The sequence below is a fragment of the Symsagittifera roscoffensis genome, chromosome 10 (assembly GCF_963678635.1).
Source record: "Symsagittifera roscoffensis chromosome 10, txSymRosc1.1, whole genome shotgun sequence".
Taxonomy (NCBI): Eukaryota; Metazoa; Xenacoelomorpha; order Acoela; family Convolutidae; genus Symsagittifera; species Symsagittifera roscoffensis.
The window spans coordinates 41,715,391-41,739,303 of NC_087071.1; the positions used below are offsets into that span (position 1 = coordinate 41,715,391).

General features: G+C 36.1%; 1 protein-coding gene across 1 annotated transcript; it reads right to left on the reverse strand.

The window, feature by feature from the left end:
• Positions 1-2,065: 2,065 nt before the first annotated feature.
• LOC134855068 (uncharacterized) lies at positions 2,066-22,984 on the reverse strand. Its single transcript, XM_063871448.1, has 4 exons — positions 20,367-22,984; positions 17,137-17,616; positions 12,363-13,035; positions 2,066-2,623 (listed from the first exon to the last, which is right to left on the reverse strand). Exons 1-4 carry the CDS (start codon positions 22,982-22,984, stop codon positions 2,177-2,179), a joined length of 4,218 nt encoding a protein of 1,405 aa, XP_063727518.1. The 3' UTR covers positions 2,066-2,176.
• Between the last annotated feature and the right edge of the window lie 929 nt (positions 22,985-23,913).

Below are 23,913 nucleotides of genomic sequence, written 5' to 3' on the forward strand. Positions count from 1 at the left end.
TCGTATAAGCAATACAAAAAAAAGCAATTGAATACAATGGACAGAAGTTCCCAGACCAGACACAAATACAGCATAAGAAAGATGAATGTGGATTTCAAAATCTGTATCATTTACAATTACAAAATCTGTCACAAAATCTGTACCGCTTATTTTTTTGCAAAATTTAGCAAAAAAAAATAATTTTTTTCTGTAAGGTCAGGGACACTTCTTTTTTTTTCAACTTCTCAAATTGTTATTTTTTCTTAGGCTATTTTGGTAGCATAACGAGGGCGAAATGTGTTTTTTGTGTTTTGTAAACTGATTCAGCAACAGGCCCAAATAAAATTTGTTGCTAAAATGGCAAAAGTGCTTTATTAAATATCCTTCGCTGTTTTGGATTCCACAAATAAATAGCTAAAACACTGAATTGCTCCTACTCGCTCTGAAAACTGCCGGAGTTGTGGAATCGGCATTTTTTTTTGAGGAATCTGGAACAGGTTTTGAAAACCACCAACAAATTTTAAATATGTGCACAGTAAAATTGAGCTGTTGCGGAATCCTATCGTAAGCGGAATCCGCAGACTGTTTTGCTTGCAGCTTCCAGAAACATTTACAGAAGCAATTTTGTTTAAACATTTTTTTACCCGATTGTCACCAGCGAATCAAATCTCAAATACTGCTTCAGTTTCGTCCCCAGCCGTTCAATCTCAATTCCTGCCTAATTAAACTCTCTCAAATCAATTCCTGCCAACACTCAATTTCTGCCAACTACAACGTTCGATCTCAATTCTGACGAATTCAAACATTCGAATCGATATCCAATCCTGCCAATCAACCTAAAAAATTCGATCTCAGTTTGTGCCAAGCGAACAAACTGAGGCAAACTATTCCATCAATTCTATTCAGTTTCAGTTCAAGTTAATTACGAGAATATCGTTAAAAACTAGCAATCATCGCAATAACTTCAATTAGAAGAGATAATAGATAAGAACAATTCAGAACACTTTGAATCATTCTGATGATCTTAATAAAGCTACATAATCCAAATTTTCCTCAAAAACATCTCTAACGAAGGGATGGAATTCATCAATGCTAACTGGGGGTTAAATTTGAACCTCTCAACAAAATAATTATCTCACTAAGGACATACTTATCTAAAGCATTTATCATGGTCAATTTGTTCCAAAATGCTTGTTGAGAAACTTTCGGCTGACAATGTTAAGTCGTTGCTAGTAAATTCCATTAGCACCAGATGATAATTGCAGCTTCAGCTTTTTTTTAGTCATACTCCAGAGCTGATTTGAAGCAGTAAAAAAAAAATCGCGTAATCCGTTTATTTTTTATAATTCTACTCTAATTGCGGAATCCGCATCCTTTAATGGAGTATTTTTTCACAAACATTCGCTTATAATGGCAAAATAATCTACTTCGTTGCCTGAATTTTAAATCTGTTATAGTATATAATGGATTATTTTTGTCTCTGGAATCCATTATAAACAATTTGAATCCATGGGCGCTCGGTGAGGGAATTAACGCGCGATATATTTAGCGCTAATAACGCGTAAGCGAAGATTTAATCCGTCATAGAAGTCGTTCCAAATTGGTTGAAGTAAGCTTATTTGCCAAAATTGATTTGATACTAGGAGTGAATTGAGTCACTTGTATTTTATATGGTGTGTGGAAGGATAATTCTCACAAAAAGATTCTCAAACTAAAAAAACTAAATTGTTCTTATTACATTCAATTTTTTCGAATTAAACTGCTTCATAGACCTAAAAAGGCAGTCGGAACATTCAGGGCTTCGCCATGATACGAGTAGTCTTGTTGTTCCGACTTTTTTAAATTTTATTTACAACACTTGACAGAACACAAGTGAGAAAGAGACGGTGCGGTTTAGTGTAAGTAACAACTTCGTCGTTCCGTTCATACCTTCAGCACAGCGAATTGTTCTCAATTAATCAAAGATACATTTATTTTTTGCGACTTTGTTCTCCCAGAACACATTTAGTAATAAGATTTGAATTTAAATCTCTACAAAAATATCAATAATTTCTTCGTGAATAGTTTTTGTAAAATGACCATAAATTTTAAACTAAATATGCGCAACAATTTCTTGGAAAGAAAAGCAATAACAGAAAATTTGAAGTTCGCAATTGGTGAAAGAAGGGTTTTGTCGAATGAAGTTTTGTCTGTTACGTTACTGATAAACCAGATTTTTTGCCCAACCCCCGTCAATATCTCTCTTAACTAGTTGCATTAGAACTATTTCTTCTTCAGTGTTATAATACCGCTCAACGTTGTCCTTTTCGATCTTAAACACTTCGATTAGAATATCTTGACAATCAAAATTGTAGGGATCCATAAACCTACCGTTGCTTGCAAAATTTGCCGCTTCAAAATGAAAGAACTTGGATCGAATTGCAGCTGACTGTTCTATACAATAACGCGCCGCTTCAGCACATTTGTGGGCTATCTCTGTTCGCTTGGATATCAAATCAGATATTGACTCGATATGAATCTTGTTGCTGTAATCCTCCAGAAGATTAACTATTTCAGCTTTTAATCGGCCGATTGTTGCAACCCCGTTGGACATTTCAGTTGTCACTTCTATATTTGCTACTCCAGGGCAGTTAGTTTGGTAAAACTAAAAAAAGAAGTTAATCAGTCCGACACATAATTGTATTAACTATCAAAGAGTTTTCATTTGCAGTTTATTATTCCAAAAATTCGAAAAAAAAATGATCGATTATTTGTAGGTGTTCGTGTTTTCTTTTCTGCAGATGAAATTTCAACTAGCCGTTTTTGTTGAAATTACTTTAACATCTAAGAGATATTCAAGTTCAAGCTCAAAAAAGTTATACTTAAGACCATTCTTCTGTAGTTATGATGTCTTGTTTTTGGGACTTTTACCAATAGAATTTTAATGAAGTAGTTAAAACCCAAATTTTTTTGAAGCTCAAACTGTAAAAAATTATTCAATTAAAATTGAATTGATGATTGTCGAATATTGTGTCAAAAAATCAAAAAAGTGAAACTCAAAATATGTTTTAACTAATTAGGTACAGAAACCTTGATCAATCACACCGAACTTATTGCTCCATCTAACTTTGTCGTCCCATTTCCCAAATTTTTTATACAAATCGAAGTCTGATTTTTCTGTAAATATTTTCTGTCTAAACTCAATTTTTGGCTCTGACACAAACAATTTGATCTCAATGATAGGTTGAAAGGCTCAAAAAATTTTCACCTTAGTATGTAGCCATAAAAATTATGAACTTGAACTAAAGTTTCATATTTTTGTCATTTTTTGCACATTTTTAAAGTTTTTTTTCGAGCAAAATCAATTTCATTGACAATAAAAGCCATTCAGAACAATTGCGAGCAGTCTTTAACAGGAGCAGTTTTTTTGATATCAGACAAGGTGACTAAAAACTCATTTCAAATTCAAATAATTCCCATTAATTGCCAAATGGCCAATACATTTGATACCTTGAAAACACTGCTTGGAAAATGTTAAAAAATTAGGATACCACTCGTAGTTGTATAGGAGTGTACTTAAGCTAAGAATAGATTAAGAATACGGTTGATTATGATTCCTACTAAAACAGTAGGCTTTTATTTAATACTAAATAAAAGACGGTGATGCTAACTAAAGTAAGAGAGGTTTAAAAGATTGAATTGGTTTCGGTTTTGTTTGTTACGTATCATAAAAGATAGTGGCCAATTATGAGTCTACCAAAAGCCGTTGCGCTTTTGGCAGGTGTATAAATTAACAACTTAAAGGTCAACGATCAGTAAAGATCAGAGGTTAAATGAACAAACAATAATACTTTTACATTCCCCGCAAAATTTATCTATAATCTATCCCTTTCGCCTCACAAGAGGAGAACAAAACAAAAGTAAATAAGCGCTAGAATGAATGACTAAGTAGGCGCATTGTCTAGGACCCCCGATAGTGGATCTAGAACAGTAGGAACACAGACTTGGTAAAGCACCGAGGACCAAGAAAGTGTATTGATACTAAGTAAATTTACACGGTTATCAGGTCGAAAGAGCGGGTGTACGGTCCGGGAAAGACCGATGAACGGACCCGGTGGGCCGGAAAGCATGTTCATCCGCAATAACAAAAATTCGAAAACAAACCACCTTAGATCGAATAGTATGTTCTCGTCGGGTGAAATAAATATAGACTGGTTACTATGGGCGAGCAAGAAACTGGAATAGCACCAGGGTAAATTGAGCAGTAAGGTAGGCAGCGAGTTATCCTTAGAATAGTCAAAATAAGTGGGTAATACTAGGATGGATAAATCTAATGGTTATCCGGTGGTAGCGCCCAATGGGTGAAAAGAATTTTACCGACATTTTGGCGAAATTATATGGCTAAAGCAGGGTTACAAGTGTGACCAATCAACTTATTGGCTTAATATGACAGCACTGGAAGTTTGTATGACTCTATAGCAATGGAATGTTAATAGCATTCGGCAATACACAAGATACTAAAGATACTAAAAGTTTTGTAAAGAAGTTTTTGAGAGTTCAAGAATGTTTATGATAACATCTGGATTGGAGCTCATACATCTAATTAGTTTCCCGATTTGCTGCCTTGTTTATTGTCCATCTCCTTAACTCCTCCAGCGTCATTGGCCGTCCAAGGATTTCTATCGCCGAAATGATAGAAGAGGTGTTCAGCCAGTCTGGGTCAGGTACAATGGGGACAAATGTAGAAGTTGGGGTTTCATAAGATAGGCCCGATGGGTTGAATTTCGTGGAACAGACATCAGGACTAAATTTGATTTCTTTTCGGGAGTCTTTTGGTCATCTGTTTTCGAGGGCTTCGGGTCACTTGGGTACGCATAGTTTTCTTCCCGCAAGTGAACTATAGTAGGACGCGATGATGAAGGCGGTGTTAATGTTGTCAGGTCTACTAGGTCGACATGATGGCTTTCCATTTCTACGGTAGTTGCTTCTAACGTTGAACATGCTGGGACTAAATTAGGTGAACCAAATTCTGGAGCATCACGATCTTCATCAGTTAAATCACTTACACTGGTGAACACTCTCCCACCTAGCATCTTGGGAGGCTGCCTAGTTCGCATAGGTCTGGTGTTCTGACGTGTATAAATTTCTGGCAATTTTTTCGCGGGTGGTGATTTCATTGGTGATGACGCCTTTCTTTTAGCGGTACCGGACAATTTCTGTGTTTTCGTGGTACGTTCAGGGTGTATTTGTTTGGATTCCGTCCCCGCCATGGCGATTGGTTCTTCAGCAGACTTGGAAAACTCTCCTCCGGGATTCTCTGGGAGAAACGGCATTTCTATACACGCTTTATTGGCCTCCTCCATAGTGTCCAAGTGAATCAACTGTGGGATCGCTTGTGAGTCTCTTTCATTATCGCCAGAATCTAAGTCGATCAAAGGAATCGGATCTAAATCGACCTTCTGATCAACGTGGTCTGATATTTCAAGCTTAGGATCTGTTCGTTCGGAGATTATGTGTTCGTCTGATTTTGTAGCTTCGAGTAATGTTTTATTCTTGAGGTCTTTTAGTGAAATTAAGTCGCTATCGTTGTCGTCTGAAATCTCTTCATGTGGTTCGATCATCACTCCGGGTTCATTTAAACGACTTTTATGAAGGTCGGCTTTGCCCGACGGGCTAGATTCTTGGTCACTTTCGAGGCATATCGGGGTTCTCAGTCTCTTTCTCTGGTCTTCTTCCTCTCTAAGAAGAGTTTCCCTCGAGCTGTTCATGGCCGCGTTTCGTCTCGCAATATCCAGCTCTTCAAATTTCCACTGAAGATTTCTTTTCTTTTGGGTTGTTGTTGAGCTTTTAAATCCGACATTTCTTGGTGGTTTTGCAGTTTTCCTCAATCCTTTAGTCGCATAAAATCTAACCAGTTGGTTTCGTTTTCTTGGACTTGGTTTCTTCTGAGTGCACTGTCTTTTAATGGCTAAATCAGATTTACGTATTATTTTACCATTTTTTAAAGTCACAGTGTGATCTGATTCCCTTACGATTTCGTCCTTGAGTACTCTATAGTATGGTTCATTTTTTGTTCTATCCTTGATTTTTCGATAAACAATGGTCTTACCCGACGGGTTGTTCAGAATTGAGTCCTTTATGCCCAAGGCATCTCTTTTTTCTGACCGAGAGAGCACTTTTACTGGGGATCCAGCACTGGTTGGTACATATCTCACAGCATTTGAGATATCCTCCGAGGATGATGAGTTTTCATCAACATCTCCATCTTCTATATCGTCGGGGGCGTCCCAGTCGTGTCTTCGCTCTCGGCTCATTAGTTTTTTGCCCTTATCTAGACATAACAAAGTTTTATTCCAATCAAGGTTATTCGAAGAGGGTAATTTGACCAAATTATGCCAGATGGTGTTAGGGGATCTACCAAAATGTGCTTCGAAAGGAGAGCAGTTAAGCGACTGCTGGGTTACTGTTCTTAAGCAATTTATTATTTTCAGGAGTGCAGATTCTAGTGAAGGTTTTGGACGTTCTTGTGCCATAACCAGGAGTCTTTCCTTAATGGTCCTGATTAGACGTTCCACTAGTCCGGTAGCTCTATGATCACCCACTGGGCTAAATATCACCTTTATGTTGTGATCGTGGCAGAATTCTCTAACTTCCTTGGAGATAAAACCAGATCCTTGATCTGTTCTAATGGTTCTAGGTATCCCGTGTAAAGCAATGTATTTACTAAGGAAGTTTATTATAGATTTGGCCGATGTGCTGGATGTTATTTGAGCTGATGGGAATTTTGAAAATCTGTCAACACACACCAATATGTATTTTTTTGTTCCCCATACTAAAGGTAACGGACCGGCGAAGTCTAATTCCATTTCTTGGTTTGGCTCTACGACCATTGGGAGTTCCCCTAGGGTATTGTGTTTTATAAGAGGTTTCAATTTTTTACCTGCTTTCACGCACTCAATACAGTTCTCGCCGTGGACTTGGATTTCACGGTAAATTTTCGGCCACCAGATGTATTGAGTTGCCAGACTTTTCATTGCGAACTGCCGGGGTGAGCTTCGTGAAGTCTGTTGAGCATAGTCGATCTTAGGCATGCTGGGATTACTAATCGGTTGTCAAGATAAAGACATCCTCCACTGACATGTAAATTATTTAAATATGATTTGTAGTAGTTTCCCAGTTGTAGAATATCCTGTTTTCGGTCTTCCTCGATTGCTTTGATTATCTTTTTCAGAACTAGATCTTGTTTTGATAAGAGGGACATAAATTTTGAATCAAATATTTCCGGCCAAGAGAAAGGGAATATGTTAACTGTTTTCTTTTTACTAGGTGATCTTTTCTCGGGATTATCCGACGGGTTACTAGTAGTTGGTGTTAAAACGTCCGTGTTTTCTTTAGTAGTAAGTTCTTTTTGTTGGTTAAATTCAATTTGTTCTGCCATTTCTTTCAAGATGTTAAAATTCGTAAAAAAATCGTTTAATTTGCAAGATGAGTCACACTGTTCTGTTCGCGAGTGAGAATTTTGACACACTGAAATATTTGAATAGTTAGCTATCGCTTGGAAAGTTTCAGCGGCATTAGCAATTCGATTCTCACGTTCTATTTCTTGACTGGTCATATGATCTGTTGACTGGCCAATCGTATTACAGGAAGTGACGTCATGTGCTAAGAAATGTTGAGAGAATTTATTTCTTATTTGCGCCCACGGATTTTTTGGCATTAGATGATCAAAACCTAGGAGCGTACTAATCTGATTTACTGAAGCAATAACAAACTTTTCGTCATCCAGAGAAACTGGTACGGGTTCACCCGATGGGTGTCGGGATTTATAATCAACAAATCCCATATCTTTACCGGGTAGATGTTCTACAGTAAAGTCGAACGGTAAAAGTTTATCTGCCCAACGGGTGAGACGTGATTGGGCCGTTTTGGTGTATTTATTGTCTTTCAGTGCTCCTATTAGAGCTTTGTGGTCTGTTAAAATTGAGAATTGTTTACCCAGTAGATAATTTTTAAAATGATCTAGTGCCCACACTAATCCCAGTAGTTCGAGTTCATTAGTGCTGTATTTTAATTCGGCAATATTCAAAAATCTGCTAGCAAACGCTACTGTCTTCCAATTCCCCCGATGGTCTTGTTCGATGGACGCGCCCAGTCCTAAATGTGAGGCATCGCATTTCACCCGAGTGTTCAGTTTTACATCGAAATGGTGGTTCGTCACCGTATTACAAATTTCGTTCTTGATTTTTTCAAACGCTTCCGTATGTACTGAGGACCACTTAAATGGTTTATTTTTTTGCATAAGTTCTCTGAACGGTGTTGATAGGGACGCTAGGTTTGGTATAAACTTATTAAATTGGTTAATCGATCCCATTAATGATCTGATATCTTTGATGCAATTTGGTTCTTTTAGATTTCTAATTGCGTCAGATTTATGTATTAATGGTGTTGTCCCTTTTGCGTCGATTCTGAATCCCAACCATTCTATGTTGTGGGTTAAAAATGTGCATTTTTACCATTTTATGGCTAGTCCCTCGTCATCTAGCGTTTTTAACACATTAATGACTAGCTTTTTATGTTCTTCCTCGCTACCCACGGTGGCGATTAGGATGTCGTCAAGATAACAATGAGTATTTGGTAGTTTTTCCGTCAAACGGTCCATTATTCGTTGAAATTCATTAGGCATATCGCCTAGTCCGTAGAATCCGGTTTTGAAACGGTATGAACCCGTTACTTCTCCCCCCACAATGTTAAAATTACACTTATTGCTTGCCTTTTTAGAAAGCGGTATTTGGCTGTAGGCGTATTTTAAATCTAGCGATGAAAACCAGATGTTTCTTTGATCGTGGCCGCTAATAGTAACTGCTACGTTGTCAATTAGTTCAAATAGATTCGGCATTTGATATCTATTGCGAAATATCTGTTTGTTTAGTAGTTTTGAGTTCAATGCTAGTTTGATTGATCCGTCCCTTTTTGCTGTAATCACGATGGGGGAAATAAAACAATCTTCAGAGCATCTAGATAGTTTTTCGATGTGTCCGTCTCTTAATAATTGGTCGATACATAGTTTGACTTTGGGGAGAAGATGGATCGGGATACGTTTCCCTTTTACCTGTATCGGTTTTATCGGTTCGTTAAAATAAGTATTAACTACGTAGTTTTTTGATCTACCAGTTCTTTTTATGAGGTCTGAAAAGTGCTTTGATATGTATAATTTAAACTCACTTTGAGATGGTGTCTCTTGGTTTTGATCCTGTTGGTTGTCCGATGCGAATTTTATTTGATTGACGTTTATCCCAATGGGTGATACTTTCTGATCTTCCCGTGACTTTAACCCGTTGGGTGGAGGTTGTTTCTGAAATACTACAATGCCCAAATTCGGTAAGATGTCGTTTCCTAGTAGATTTCTTTCAGCCCCTTCAGTGATAAAAAGTTTTTGGTCATTAGCCTCCCATCCTTTCGATTGGATTTTCACTCGAACTCTTCCAATGATATTGATCGTACTCCCGAAGCCCTGGTATGCTTTCTTTGTTATTTCGTCCACAGGTTCTAGCTTTAAAAATCTATCTCGTATCTTCAATTCATGTAGTAGGTCTTTTTTCATGAAGGAAACTGGACTTGCGGAGTCAATTTGAATCTCGGTGTAGTAAGGGTTGAAATTTCCCAGAGATACTTTTAGTGTCTTTTTCAATTCTAATCCTTCGTGGTTAAATACTGTTCTCACTCCACGCTCTATTTTGTCTTCTACGGCATTTATTTGATTATCTGTGTCAACGGCTAGAACTAGGAAGTCATCTAAGTTAACCTCAAATTCGGGATTTTCCTGCGGGTTGGTCCGGATATTTTCGTTTTCTTGGGGTACACGATTCTGATCAACGATGTTAGTTTGTGTTTTTGCTGAACTCCTACAGTGTTTGGCAAAATGTCATTTCCGTCCGCACGTATTGCAGTTTCTATCTCTAGCCGGGCATGTGGATAGGTGTCCTTTTTTGAATTGTTGACCGCAATTGCGGCATTTGTTATTTTCGGCGATATTTAGGGTTGGTTCGTTCTTCACGTATTGTGGTCTTGGTCCTGGGTTGTAAGTTGGGAATTTTAGATACTGTTGATGGATTTTAGTACCTTTTTCATGAACTAGTACGTAAGATAGTACGTTTTCTGGGGTCAAATATTCTATACATAGTTTCTTTTGGATCTCGACATTTCTCATGTTTGTGATGAAAATGTCTCTTACTAGTTCTGACTCGAGTTCCCCCAGTTTACAATTTTTTGCTAGTTCTGAAAGAATTTCATGGAATTTTTCTAAGGGCTCATGTTCTTTCTGTCTTCAGCCAAAAAATTTAAACCTTTCGTATGGTAGGTTTGTAGTGATCGTGAAAGTAGTTTTTAATAGTTCCCAAAATTCTGCGAAATTGATATCCAGAATTCTTTTGCCAGGATTTTTATGAGAGAAGCATTTCTGTCCTTTTTTTCCGAATGCTAGGTATAACTGTGATTTTAGCTTCTTGTCAATGTCTCCGATTTGAAGTCCGTTAAATTTGGCGTTATCTTCCGCCCTTCTCCTTCTTAATTCTTCGTTATAATTTTGTACTGCTACTCTGTGATGTTCCTCTTTTTCGGCCCGACGGGCCTGATCCTCGGATGGGTCCGGTGGTTCTGCCGTAGGGTAAATTAGTTCGTTTCTTATCGGTGGGTTAATTACATCTTCGATGTCTACGGAGTCTTTCGCAATAATTGTCAATTGAAACTTTTCCGCCCACCGTTCCCAGTCATGTTGATTTTCGTTTGATGAGTTGTTCCAAAAAAACTCTAATCCACGTAGATTCGATTCGTTAGACTGCGCCATGTTAAAAAATTAGGATACCACTCGTAGTTGTATAGGAGTGTACTTAAGCTAAGAATAGATTAAGAATACGGATGATTATGATTCCTACTAAAACAGTAGGCTTTTATTTAGTACTAAATAAAAGACGGTGATGCTAACTAAAGTAAGAGAGGTTTAAAAGATTGAATTGGTTTCGGTTTTGTTTGTTACGTATCATAAAAGATAGTGGCCAATTCTGAGTCTACCAAAAGCCGTTGCGCTTTTGGCAGGTGTATAAATTAACAACTTAAAGGTCAACGATCAGTAAAGATCAGAGGTTAAATGAACAAACAATAATACTTTTACAGAAAATGTGTACCTTGCCTGCAGTTATTGTGCCATTGTAAGAATTGTATGACTAGCATTCTGTCTTCCTTAATTTTTAGATCTTCTTTTTTCTTTGTTTGGATTTCTTATTATGTTTATGTATGATTGTGTTTAATTACAAACACAATTGCCTGGGTGCATTGCTACCCATATGTCAGAACACCATTTAAAATCTCATAGAAGAATTTTTTTATATATTTTTTTAAATTCTAAAGATAGTTCAGATTTAAATGATAACCGAAAGACACCCCTAGAAAGAATTTATTTTTTAAAGGTAAATTTTTACCCGAAAAAATAGCCTGGGAAGTTTTTTTACAACCAGGTGCAGCAAACTTCAGCTAATTTTTTTGCCCCCATATTATTTGGAAATAATTCTTAACTATCCTAATTGCTTGATACCAATCATAATAAATTCAAAAGACAAGAATTCCGCTGATGAACTGAAAGTAAACATGAATCAATGGCAGTTTTGTGAGCAACTGGCCTCATTATTATAGAAAAAAAAACATATTTTTTTGCACATTTGTTCGCAAATTTCTTTTTTTTTTGCACAGAACTGATTTTGAGAGCAAAAAAACTGAGACCATTTTTTGCCCTTTATCGATATCAAAAATTGTCAAAATTTCAACTAATTAATACAACCAGAAGATACGATAAAATTCTTTTTGGGGCTTTTTTAACTTTTTAACCATTCCATAGAAGAAAAAAAACTTTTGAAAATAGCATGACCAGCAATGGATGAGGGATGAGAATTACAAAAGGTTAATGAGCAATTAACTCCTCGATAAAAACTAACTTTTGAGCTACGCCAAGTAACGTACAACTCTGAAACTCACAGTATCATAATTAGAAAAAAGGTTGTTTTCTTATGTGGCTATGAGGCTTCTGTTTCTTAAACATTTAAGATAGAAATTGATTTGAAAAAAGGTGGCCTATTTTTTCTTATTCAGCTTCAGATTTAATTTTTTTCATCTAACGTTGAAAAATAACAATTCTGACATCTCAGAAAACCTTCACGCTGACTTTGTTTTTTTTTCTGGGTAAAAGCATTATTCCTAAATCATGTTAAAGGCAAACTTATGAAATTTGCATGCAGAAAAAATATTAATAGGAAAATATTAGATCGTTGGCGACTGAAATGAAAGCAAAAAAAATCATTTTTTGGACGATTATCAGGATGCATTTATAATAACCTGATTTTTGATTTTCAGTGTACCTGTGTTTCGAGATCCAGCTCAATTTTCCGAAGCACGTCGATTTTCTGATAATATTTAGTTTTTGACCAAAACAGGAAAGCTCTTCTAACGTCGTTACGATCTTCAAGAATCAATTTATTCATATCGTTGTTGCGGTTACTCGTCGAACTCGTGCCATGGCTGTCGGAGCTAATGTTTGCGACATCCAGTTTCTCAATTGCAGCCGTACAGATTTCGATGACTGTTTCACAAGCCATAACATGTTTCGGATTAAACCAAACTGAATATTTTGCGTATTGCGAAGATAGAATATAGCAATATAGGATTTGAAAGCGATTGTCATCTTTCGTCGTGAAAAGAGCAGACCTTTTGACCAGTGACTGAGAACATTTTAGAAGAAGTTCAGAAGCATCTTTTCTACAAACCATCGCTTGTTCACGACTTGTAACTGAATTAGATTGTTCCGATGTCACATGCTGACAATACTCTCGAAAAACTACTTCGTAAGCTTCTGAGTAAAAATGAAAAAGATCCACATTGATATTGGCATAAAGCTGATTGCTTCTGTGGCTCTCAAATGCTGATACCAATTCTCTTATTTCCTCCCTGCTACTGGTATTATAATCCATACACTCATCTGGTTCCTTGTTCGATATGTTTAACTGTGACATTGATGGATGTACAGTACGATGTCTATTCTCATTATTGAGGGACCGAAAAAGTTCCCAATTAATACAAGTGTAGAAAACCCTAACAAGTTCTAATTTACAGAACGATTATGTCGATTATTTTGTTACTCTAACCCTAAGGACACGCCACGTGCCTTTTCAAACAACGTGTTTTTCCTACTCTGCTCCGTACTTTAATTTTTTGTTTCATGTTATGACGCGATCATCAGATTGACAGCGCCCTCTCAACTTATCGCCATTTTGTGTCATAAACACTGATAAAAACCACCAATGAAAAGGTCAAATCAGACAATCAGCCTGAAAGCAGCCTTAAATGCATCAATTTACTTAACAGATAGTTTAAGGTTAGTCAATCTAACTAAATCAGTAGAAGCCCGGGTTGACTTCCATACATCAAAAATACTTATCATACAATTCCATCCAACAAGTGTATGGAAAAATGCTTTGCACGCAATTTTCGTACAATTTCGAAAAATAGTTGAAAAAAAAAAAGATAAATTAATTTCTGCGGCTGTTTGATTCTAATAGCACAGTCTGGTGATGAAGAAACCAAGGTTTTTGTCTTTTTTTTGAAAAATACTTATCATACAATTCCCATCATTACAAATTATCCCAAAAACTTTTTTTTTTTTTTTTTTAACCACTAATCGAATTTTGTGCACAAACTCAAGTTTTCCAAAAAAAAATATGTAAGCAAAAAAATAATTTTTTGTGTGCATAACGTAGCCCTGGTTACGCTAATGTCGTTTATTTAATGCTTATCGATTTATTTTTGCATGTTGTTTATTTTTAGCTTTTTGCTCAAAAATTTTCTCAAAAATGATTAAAACTCCTTTTTTTGGTATGGCATATTTTATGTAAGCCTTGATCAATGTCTCATCATTTGAAAAATTCAAATTTTAGAAAAATAATCGTCTTGAAAGATTTTGCCAAGTTTTTTTTACTTTCGTTACACCATTTGCGAAAGACAGCTCTTAGACAATTCAGGTCGTTTTTGATACATTGTTACTGCATGACTGTCCAACTTTTGGTACTTTGAGAAAACCAAGGTCCTTGTCACTTGCATTTGGTTACAAACACAACCCAAACTTAGTCAGAAAATAAAGTTTAAAAAATTGTTTTCTTTTGGTTTAAGGACATAAACTTGTCATACAATTTTCATATATGGAAAAATGCTTATCATAGAGATTTCATACAGTTTTCTCTTCGAATGGAATTGGTTGTTAGGAAATTTTTGTATATGGAAATTGTATGAAAAGAAGCTTTGGTCAAACCGTGGGAAGAAAAATGGGTAGAAAAGGGTGGACACACTTTGAGAATCAATTGAATCAAAGAAAGCAATTATCCTACTGTTGACCTGTATTGGATTAAAACATATGATAGTGCAGAAAACGGCAAAAACTGTTGTGAAAAAAACTCTAGTTTGGCTTGATTAAACCGGAATGCTGACAAAATTGGATAAACTAAAAAAAAGGGGCTAAGTGCAAGACTTTATGGGAAAAAAGTTCACACTTAATGCAATGACAACTACATATAATTGCAGATTGACTCAGTAAACTATCAAAATTTTTCCCAAGATTCAAATAATAGTCAAAAACACCTTACAAGTGCTTCTATACTTTAAAAAGAGATAGAAATCAATTTTAGAAAACACTTTGTTTTTTTTTAAATTAAGCTTTTAAATTTTTCAGATCTTGATTAAAATGTATGCAGTTTGAACAAAAAATGTCGAAAAAAATATGAACGTTTTTTTTTGATAATTTTCTTAGCTAAACGTTTCTAGTGGTTCAAAAAGTTTTTGGAGACAATAAAAACTCAATTTTGACGAGCCATGTCATATATAGTTTGGGTTGTGTTATTTGTGGCGTTCAGGTATATATCCACATTTTTCGCATAATCAACAAAAAAACTTTCCCTACAAAAATTGTGAATAGTTCGGGTCTTGGCTTTTTAGTTTTTTTTGTGTTCTGCGACAAATAATAACTTTTAAACTGGTTATAAGCGAGTTTATCAAAATAACAACGGTAAAAAAGTTTTAATTTTCTTTTTTACAATTTTCTTTCAGGAAATAGTTCTTATCTTGTAACATTCTTTCGTAAGAAGTTGTGAGATTCTCATGAAAAAAAAAGATTATAAGATGGCGACTTATGGTCAACTCGGGGCCTTTCACGAGGGCGAAAGTCACACCTTTCGAAACGCACATGCTCTGAGACGACAACTTGCCGCGCTGATAAACATTGAGCAAAACCGATGAAAAAGAATACCTTATCAAACACTCTCAGCAAACAAACAGTTTTACGGCGGCTCGTCAGCACTGAGGATACGAGCATAGCAATCACCAGAGGTCACAGACATCATCAGCGATCCAGAAAAGAAAGAAAACGGAAAACGAACAGAAAACAATTTTGACCAATTTGATTTTTGGACACTTTGACAAGAAAGGGGCGACTATAGGAGTTGTATTTGTCGAGCAAATGGAGTGTGAAATCCTCTGATCTGAATAAAAATTGAATGTCCGTAATACTGAATTCAAAACTTACGAGTTGGGGTTTTATTCCGAGCCTGCAAAATAACATCGAATGAAAGTGACAATCGCAGCATGATCGTTACTGTCACTGCCATCATAAACTGGTTCAATCACGATTTAATCAATCCTGGTTGGTCTGCTGACGCCGAAGCGTAATATACTGGAATACTCACATCTGTTAGCTTCTCTTGGTTTGCAAAGCATGCTGGCTGCGGCTTGTGACAACTTATGACCTGAGTATAAAGTGAATGTCGCTTATACCAATATCATAAGCACCAAAACCATAGCAGTTTCCCACAGCAGGGACCTATTCCAGAACATCAATTCGATGATGATGTTGAAAAATGAAGTGCAGAAAAAACACCAATCAAACTCAATTGAGTTGAGGAAAAAATGACCAGGAAGGGCAAACTAAGACAAAAAATGATAAAAGTTTTGCCATTTGGAGTTTTTAATTAGCTAGATTGACATCCCCAAAGAATCAATAAATAACATGTAAGAACACTTTTTCCACTCCCCCCATTTTTCAAATTTCGTTTTCCAGTTGTCTTAAGTGTCATTATGGCTGAATGTGTGTTATTATGATGTGAGGTATGAAAATGAAAATGTGTTCACGATAGTTTCTAAATTCAATATAAAAATTTTCATTATATTTTGATTAAAAAGAATTAGTTTTTTAAAACTGAGTTTCAATTGTGGAGGGGGGGGGGGGGGTTTGGGAGAAAAGAAAAAAAAACAATTTCAAGTTTAATGATAATTTTAATGTTTCTTGACCTTCAAAATCATAGTGATGCATTTAAGTAGATTTTCAATAAAAAAACATTTTGGACAAAGTAACTGTAAACGGTCAAATGTGGCCTAAATTTTTGTTAAATTAAAGCTGATCTACTCTCATATTTGATATTTCTCATCGAGAAATGCCTTAATCCAACTAGAGAGGAATTCCATACGGTTTTTTGTTAGACACGATTATATAAAGCCGGATTGAGGTTTTCGAGTTAATTTTCGACTGACTCGACCAAAGAAAAATGTGTTCAAATTTGTTTAACCCAAGCTTGCTATGTTGTCGCCAACTCAATTGAACAACCATCTTTTGACTGCTGGTCCCAAGTGAGCTATGTTTTGATCGACTCGAACGAAACTAGCTTTGCTTCCACCGACTCGACGAAAAAAATTGCGCTCGACTGTGTTCGGCCCAATCGTGCTATAATTTGACGGACTCGACCCAAACTGATGTTTTTTGATCATCACGACCGAAAAAAAAATGTTTGTTTCGACCGACTCATCGAATTTGGTAATCTTTAAAAATTGTGTTCGACCTAAAAGGCTGTTTTCAACTTTGGGTTTTGGGTGGAACAATATCCGTTTGTTCGACCGAATTCGGTCGAAACATAAGTCGAACACCTCAACACGGGACCCTTTTACGTCCATGTGCATCATCATGGTCATAGGATCAAAATAACCCGCCCAACGAACCTAATTTTAGCATAAATTTTAACTTCTACTATAAAAAAATGCATTCTTATTCGATAAAAATTCTTTTCCAAGATTCGGTCCCCCAATCAAATATGACTCTACCGTATGATGCAACACGTTTCATGTTGCTCTTTCAGGCCTTCGGGGAACTCGCTAATGTCAAGCAATGAGACAGTACTGCAATGTAGTTGTATAACACGCGGAGAGTTTATCCGACCACGTCCATACAATAATGGTTGAAATAAAGCAAATGCCAGTTTGTCGGTGGTATTTCTAATAACAACTAGGATAGAAGAAATATCTTGTTGGTGGTACCACTCTATCGCCGCTTCTGAACAACACTTTGCTAGACTTGAAAAACAGACGACGGTATTTGCATCTCCGTTGAACGTGTACTTTTTCAAATCTTTCGCGCAATTGTAATTTATTTCATCTACCGTCAATTTGGTTTCTTTGAAATCATCTGTTTTCGGATAATTTCCAATAACAACTGCGATACGCTTGTTTTCGCAACCGATTTTCAACAAAGACGTGATGTAATCCGAAATCTTGTTTTGTGGCACTTGAAATTTCTCGATTTTTCTGTTAAAACCATGAGACTTTCCATTCGAACCAAAAAAAAGTTAAGGGCCTTAGGCAGATGTTGAATCGGACCTACTTTTCAGGAACATCTAACAATCAATTTTCTAGAAAACAAGACTGCGCGATGCCCTGAATGTTCCGACTGCCTTTTAAGGTCTATGGAGCAGTAATAACATGAAAAACTCAAGTGTAATACAGAAAGAAGTTAAAAATTTTATGTTGAAAAACTGAAATTTGTGGTTAAGACAACCCCCACTCGGCATATTAAGAACAAAGTGACAGATTTTGCTCCTATTATCAAATCAATTATGGCATATAAGTTGAGCCACCTCGAAGCTACTTCTAAGACGGATTAAATCTCCGCTTACGCGTTAATAGCGCGATTTATATCGCGCCTTATTGTCCCAAATTGGCCAAAATGGGAATCCCAAACACCCATAACTTTATAAAAAAAGCTCAAGACAATAATAGCTTTCGAATCAGATGGAAAAATTTCGTCAAAAATGGCTAGTTAAAAAGTCGAAGTTTGTCTGAAGAAAAAAAACGCACCGAGAACAAATGTTCGGTTACTTTCGTTACTAAATTTGGAACAACAATCAAACTCTCACTGTAATTGCAAAACCAAAACATTGAAAAATTGCAAAACCGAAACATTGAAAAATTGCAAACACAATTGCAATTAATTGGTGCGAAAAATCAAAAATAAAAGACGAGCTCTTTTTTTTTAAAAAAAAAGGTTCGTTCAGACTCTATTGTTCAACCTATTGTTCATAAGCCAGAATAGCGGCCAATCAATGCTTTTTTGTTCCGAGTTTTGTAAGGAAAGTAACGTAATGTTTGTGCTCCGGGTGGTTTTTTTTCTTCAAAAAATTTCGACTTTTAAATTAGCCATTTTTGAGGGAGAATTTGTATCATTAAAAAAGTTTTGTTGTCCTGAGCTTAAATTTGAAAAAATGTTTCACTTGTGATCTCTTTTTGTAAAAATATTGCGGTTTAATGATTGCCATTTTGACCAATTTGGGACAAATAGAGCGCAATTTTTTTAGCGCTATTAATGCGTAAATGCAGAGATTTAATCCGTCTTCGAAATCGTTTCAAATTGCTTGAAGGAAGCTTATTTGCCATAATTGATTTGTTATTAGGAGCAAAATTTATCACTTTGTACTTTATATCGCGTGTGGGGGATGATTTTCACCAAAAAATTCAGTGAAAAAGTCCATTAGTAGTTATCAGGTCATGATACCTAGCAGTCAATGCTAACATCTTTGAGTACCGGGAGATCGGGTTCAAGCTCAATCAAGAGATTTTTTCTAGCTAGAAACATCCTGAAACTATCATACTCTGACCGGAATTTAGATAGGGCAAAAAAATTTTAGGAAAATCCTTGCTTCATTCAAACATTTCAAAAAATCCTGGTCAGAAATTAATTTTTTAGTTGAGAATTTCTAGCCCGAAAATAGGAAAATAATCAGTGGGAAGAAAATATACCTGTTGATACAATTTTTCACACATTTTCGGACATTTGAGCCAGGAGTTTTGAAAGTAACCTGATCTTTTTGTTCCGAATTTTGTAACGAAAGTAACGGAGTATTTGAGCTCGGGGTTGGTTTTTTTTCTTTAGACAAATTTCGAAATTTTCTTTAAGTCATTTTTGAAGGAATTTTTTATATCGAACCTATCTTTATTGGTAAAGCTATGGGAAGTAAAAATTGCCATTTTGGTCAAATTAGGACGATTAAGCGCGATATATATCGCGCTAATAACGCGTAAGCTGAATTTTAATTGTCTTAGAAACCGTTTCAAATGGGTTCAAGGAAGCTTATATGCCATTAGTAATTTGTTAATAGGAGCAAATTTCATCACTTTGTTCTTATTATGGCGTGTGGGGGATGTTTTAACAAAAAATCTCTTTTTTTTTCAAAAAAGTTCATTTCTCTGATTACATTTATTCAAATGCATGATTCAACAAAAATGACGTCAAAAATTTATTCGCAGTGCTGATCTCAACAAATAAGCTGGTTTATATAATTTGGTAATGGTTTTTGTTAATTTTGGTGATGGTTTTGTAAACAGTTTGAGTTAAGAAACGATTGAAAAAATATTGAACCAGAATTTAGGAAGAAATTAAATTTTTCCTGTCGGGAAAAGTCTAGATTAAGGAATTTTTTGACCAGAAAAAAAAACAGTTCGCTTTCATCATTAGAGTTCAAGTCATAAAAAATTTAACGCAAAGCAATTGGTTTTGTTTTCAAAGTTGAGAGGATTTTGTTTTGAATTTTTGGCGATAAGAAACTGGGTATGGCCACACTGTTTAACTTGCCATGTGACGATAGAGCATATCTCATTATTGTCTCAACACATTCATCCACAAGCGGTTGATTTCCAGATGCATGATCCAAAAAACAAAAACTATATTAAAACAATTAATATAGACTTTTAGAAAAACCTTGTCCAAATGCTAAAACATGTTGCAATGAATTTCTGACCAGGTTTTCAGTTTTGAAAGTAAGTGTTTCATGTCAGAAAGCAAAGCGTCTTTGTGTGTGAGCACTCTTTTTTACTCCTATTCGATCTATTTTTGTCGAAAATGGCATGTCGAGTTTATGGACGCTTGAGTATGATTCATAAAAATAGAGTTTTTAAGGTTTTACTTCCTGTTAACATCACCTGTCTTTGACTTTTCTGTTCCGGTATTAGTCTTATGTCAATTCCTTTTAGAATCTTAAAGTTGAAATAATGGAGAGCCTCACAAAACACTTAATGAAGTAAATATCTCATTTTCTGCGAGTGGAGAGCTGAAAAAAGAAACGTCCGGTGATGCAACAATAGCCAAATTGGTCGTGGCACGTGTAACTGCCATTCTAATTGTTTCAGCGAATTTCAAGACGTCACATAAAACCATTTTCTCGAGCATAATAACAACAGTTTGAAATTCACTTCCATTTATAGCATCGATTGACTCCAATTGAACGATTGGTAAGCTTAGTTCGCTTTCGTCATTAGAGTTCAAGTCATAAGAAATTGAACGCAAAGCAATTGGTTTTGTTTTCAAAGTTGAGAGGATTCCGTTTTGAATTTTTGGCGATAAAAAACTGAGTATGGCCACACTGTTTGACTTGCCATGTGACGATAGAGCATGTCTCATTATTGTATCAACACATTCATCCACAAGCGGTTGATTTCCAGATGCATGATCCATATAATTAATAAAACAAATGTCTGGTAGGTTGGTCCCATCTAGACTGTGAGATGGCAACCCGTTAAGTTCAGTGAATGTATGTCTTAATGTCAGGGTTCTATAAATGTGATCGGAAAAATTTTGAAGCCGTTTTGTGGACCTCATTGCACAGGAAAGAAAGAGAGTGGTGAATTCGTTTTGTAATCTATCTGACAACAGCGCTTCTCTAGATGAGAAAATACAAAGATGAGCTCCAGTTTCAATGCAACGTGATACTAGGTCATCACCTTGTTCGTGTAACAGCGGATCCTCGTCGATGAAAATTATTCCTTTCGCTATACTTCGAGATTTCCCACAGAAAGACCGTGTATTCCAAAACTCAAATCCCGGTCCCTGCAATGTTTGCGGAAGTTTCGAAAAAAGGACTTTAGCTCTGCCAGATCCGTCACAAATGACTATTTGACGTTGTTTCTGCTGCTTTTGATAGATACAACTGGCTAATTGTGCTAAGTGGACCATCAACATTGTCTTGCCAGATCCTTTTGCTCCTCGCACATCTATGCGTAGAGGGTTGTGTTCATTGAAAGGATCTGTGAGTCGTTTGAAGACTGTTCCTATGATTTCCAACTGCTCTTTTGTCCAGAGAATGACAGTAGTTTTATCTCTATTAGACACGTTCGACTTGCTGTATACTGTTTTCGAGGCGCGTATCAGATCTTGTTGCCATTGAGTGCTCGCAGCAGTCAAAACTCCTTCCTTCAAAGTTGCTTCAGTCAAAATTCCATCATGTTGACTTTTAAGCCACGGCTCCAAATTTTTCACTTGAATAGACTGGATATCATTAGAAGAGAACTTTTGGTGGACAAGTGAACTGTTTCCTTCCATCGAGTTCAAGGCCACAAGCCGTGCAACTAAAGTGTCGAAAATGTCGTCTGTTTTTTCTCGTATCATGGTGTCAAGATCGAAAACTGTGTGCTTCCAATGCAAAGCGAAACTGTTGAGCTCTTCTTTTTTAAATACAATCACTCGATCGGCCACCCGACCCATCTGTTTTTGTTGACATTTATAAAAATTGGTGACATCTGCAAGTTTACCAGCTGATGCGTTACAACCAGATACAAGACAAATAACAGAGTGAATTGGTATTTCATTGACTACATTTACATTAGTTTCCTGACCCAAAGAATCTTTAGAAAGGCCATTGTAGCACAATACATACCGGACAAAATCAGAATGCTTTCGCAAATTCGATTGGAGATCTTTAAGGCTAACTTTTTGAGCGTTTTTAATATTAAAGACGAAAAATCCTTTCAACGGGTGTGCCACTATCATGTCTATTTCAACGCTGCCTGGTTCTCCTTTTTCAAAAATATGACTTCCATCAATATTTGGGAAAACCATGATTCCGCAATCATCTGTAGAAACATTGTTTACAAACAATCTGTAAATTTTGTTCTCTCCTTCCTCCCCTTTCTGCAGTGACCTATATTGTTTTTGCAGTTTTCTGCTCAGCTGTTCATTCCTAACCATCATACGGGGGATTCTAACACAGGGTACTGAAGTTGTCTTCCCTGGTTTTTTCCAGTCCGGATATTGGAACTCCACAAATCGCTTCAAAGCGTCATTATCGTTAAAATGAACTATTCGGTCTCCGGGCCACTGGATCTCTATTTTTTCCAGTTCTAGAGTCAACGAGTCCAATTTCTCCTGATCAGAGAGTTCGGGTAGAAGAGGCTTATCAGCTGAACTGGAACCTGGATGCTTAACACTTTTATTATCGGGTGTTTTAGGGCCAGCTTCCGAGTCACTGATGTCTTTTTCAAATGGGGAAAACGCAGGCTCATCATCAATCGACTCTTTCTCTCTGTCTTTAAAATTTGTCTGAAGTGGGCAAATATTGAAGGCATGTTCGATTTTAGTTGAAGTTTTTCGCGCATTTGGATCTATTTCACATTGGCTTCGACTCTTCTCATGCTTTTTTTCTTCTTCATCTTCTTTTTCTTCTTCTTTTGGTTTTTTTGATTTTTCTTCATTTTTGTCAGCATTTTCCTCTTCATCGTTTTCTTCTTCTTCGTCATCGTCTTCTTCTTCTTCTTCTTCTCCTTCTTCTTCTTCTTCTTCTTCTTCTTCCTGTTCTTTTTGATCTTTGTCTGCCACAACTGCACGTGATTTCCAGATCGAGTGATCCATTTTGCAATAAAAACCAGCTGAAAAGTTTTGAAACCTACCAATAAAATGTGCTTGGCTTTTTAACCGAACTTCCCCGCAGCTCCAAATTCAATCAGTAGAATTAACTTTGTGGCGCAATCAGCAGTATTTCAAGGTTATGAAAGATGACCAACTGCTTATGAATCTTGACAGTTGCTTTTTGGCAAGGCCGTAAGGTGGAAATATAAAACTCACTAAACTCTGAAGATTTAAAACCTTGAAGATATAAAAACACTTAAGATTAGTATTGAAAGATAGTAGTTTCGAAACTAAAAAGAATGGTGCGGCCTTAGAGACTCATCAAATTGCAACGGGTTCGTTTGATAACTATTCTTCATTCAGCTTTTTCTTAGAGTCTTTTCGGCTAACAAAGTTTTTGAAGGGTGGTGTTAGGGTCACATATTTTTTCAGATACTAATTTTCTTTTCAATTTTAAAGTAAATTCTAAAAAAATCCAAGCCTTGTCGGGTAAATTAAACGGTTAAGCATATACGAGTTTCAAAGCTTATGAATATATTTTTCGCTTTTTTTAATAAGGAACAAACTCCTCTTAAACTGCCCCTCCTCGTTCTAATAAATACGATTTTTATAGAAACACTGGTCATCTTATAGCAAAAACTCTATAAAAATTTTTACAGGAGAAAGGCTCAATTAGGTTTGAAAATAGGTTGACTTACGTTTGTGAAGCTCCAAGTCGAATTAAAGAGAAAATTAGGAAGCTATTGTCTTCAAGGAAGTAAAATTAGAAATTAAACGTTTGAATAAAAATTACTCTATAATGCATATGTCACTTACACCTCAATTGAATATACAAATGAATCGCTGGTAGTAAATAAGTTTTTTTTTCAATTTATCCGCGATCAATTAGTAACTTACGCAGATCTCCCACCGTTTGATTTCCACTGTCAAAT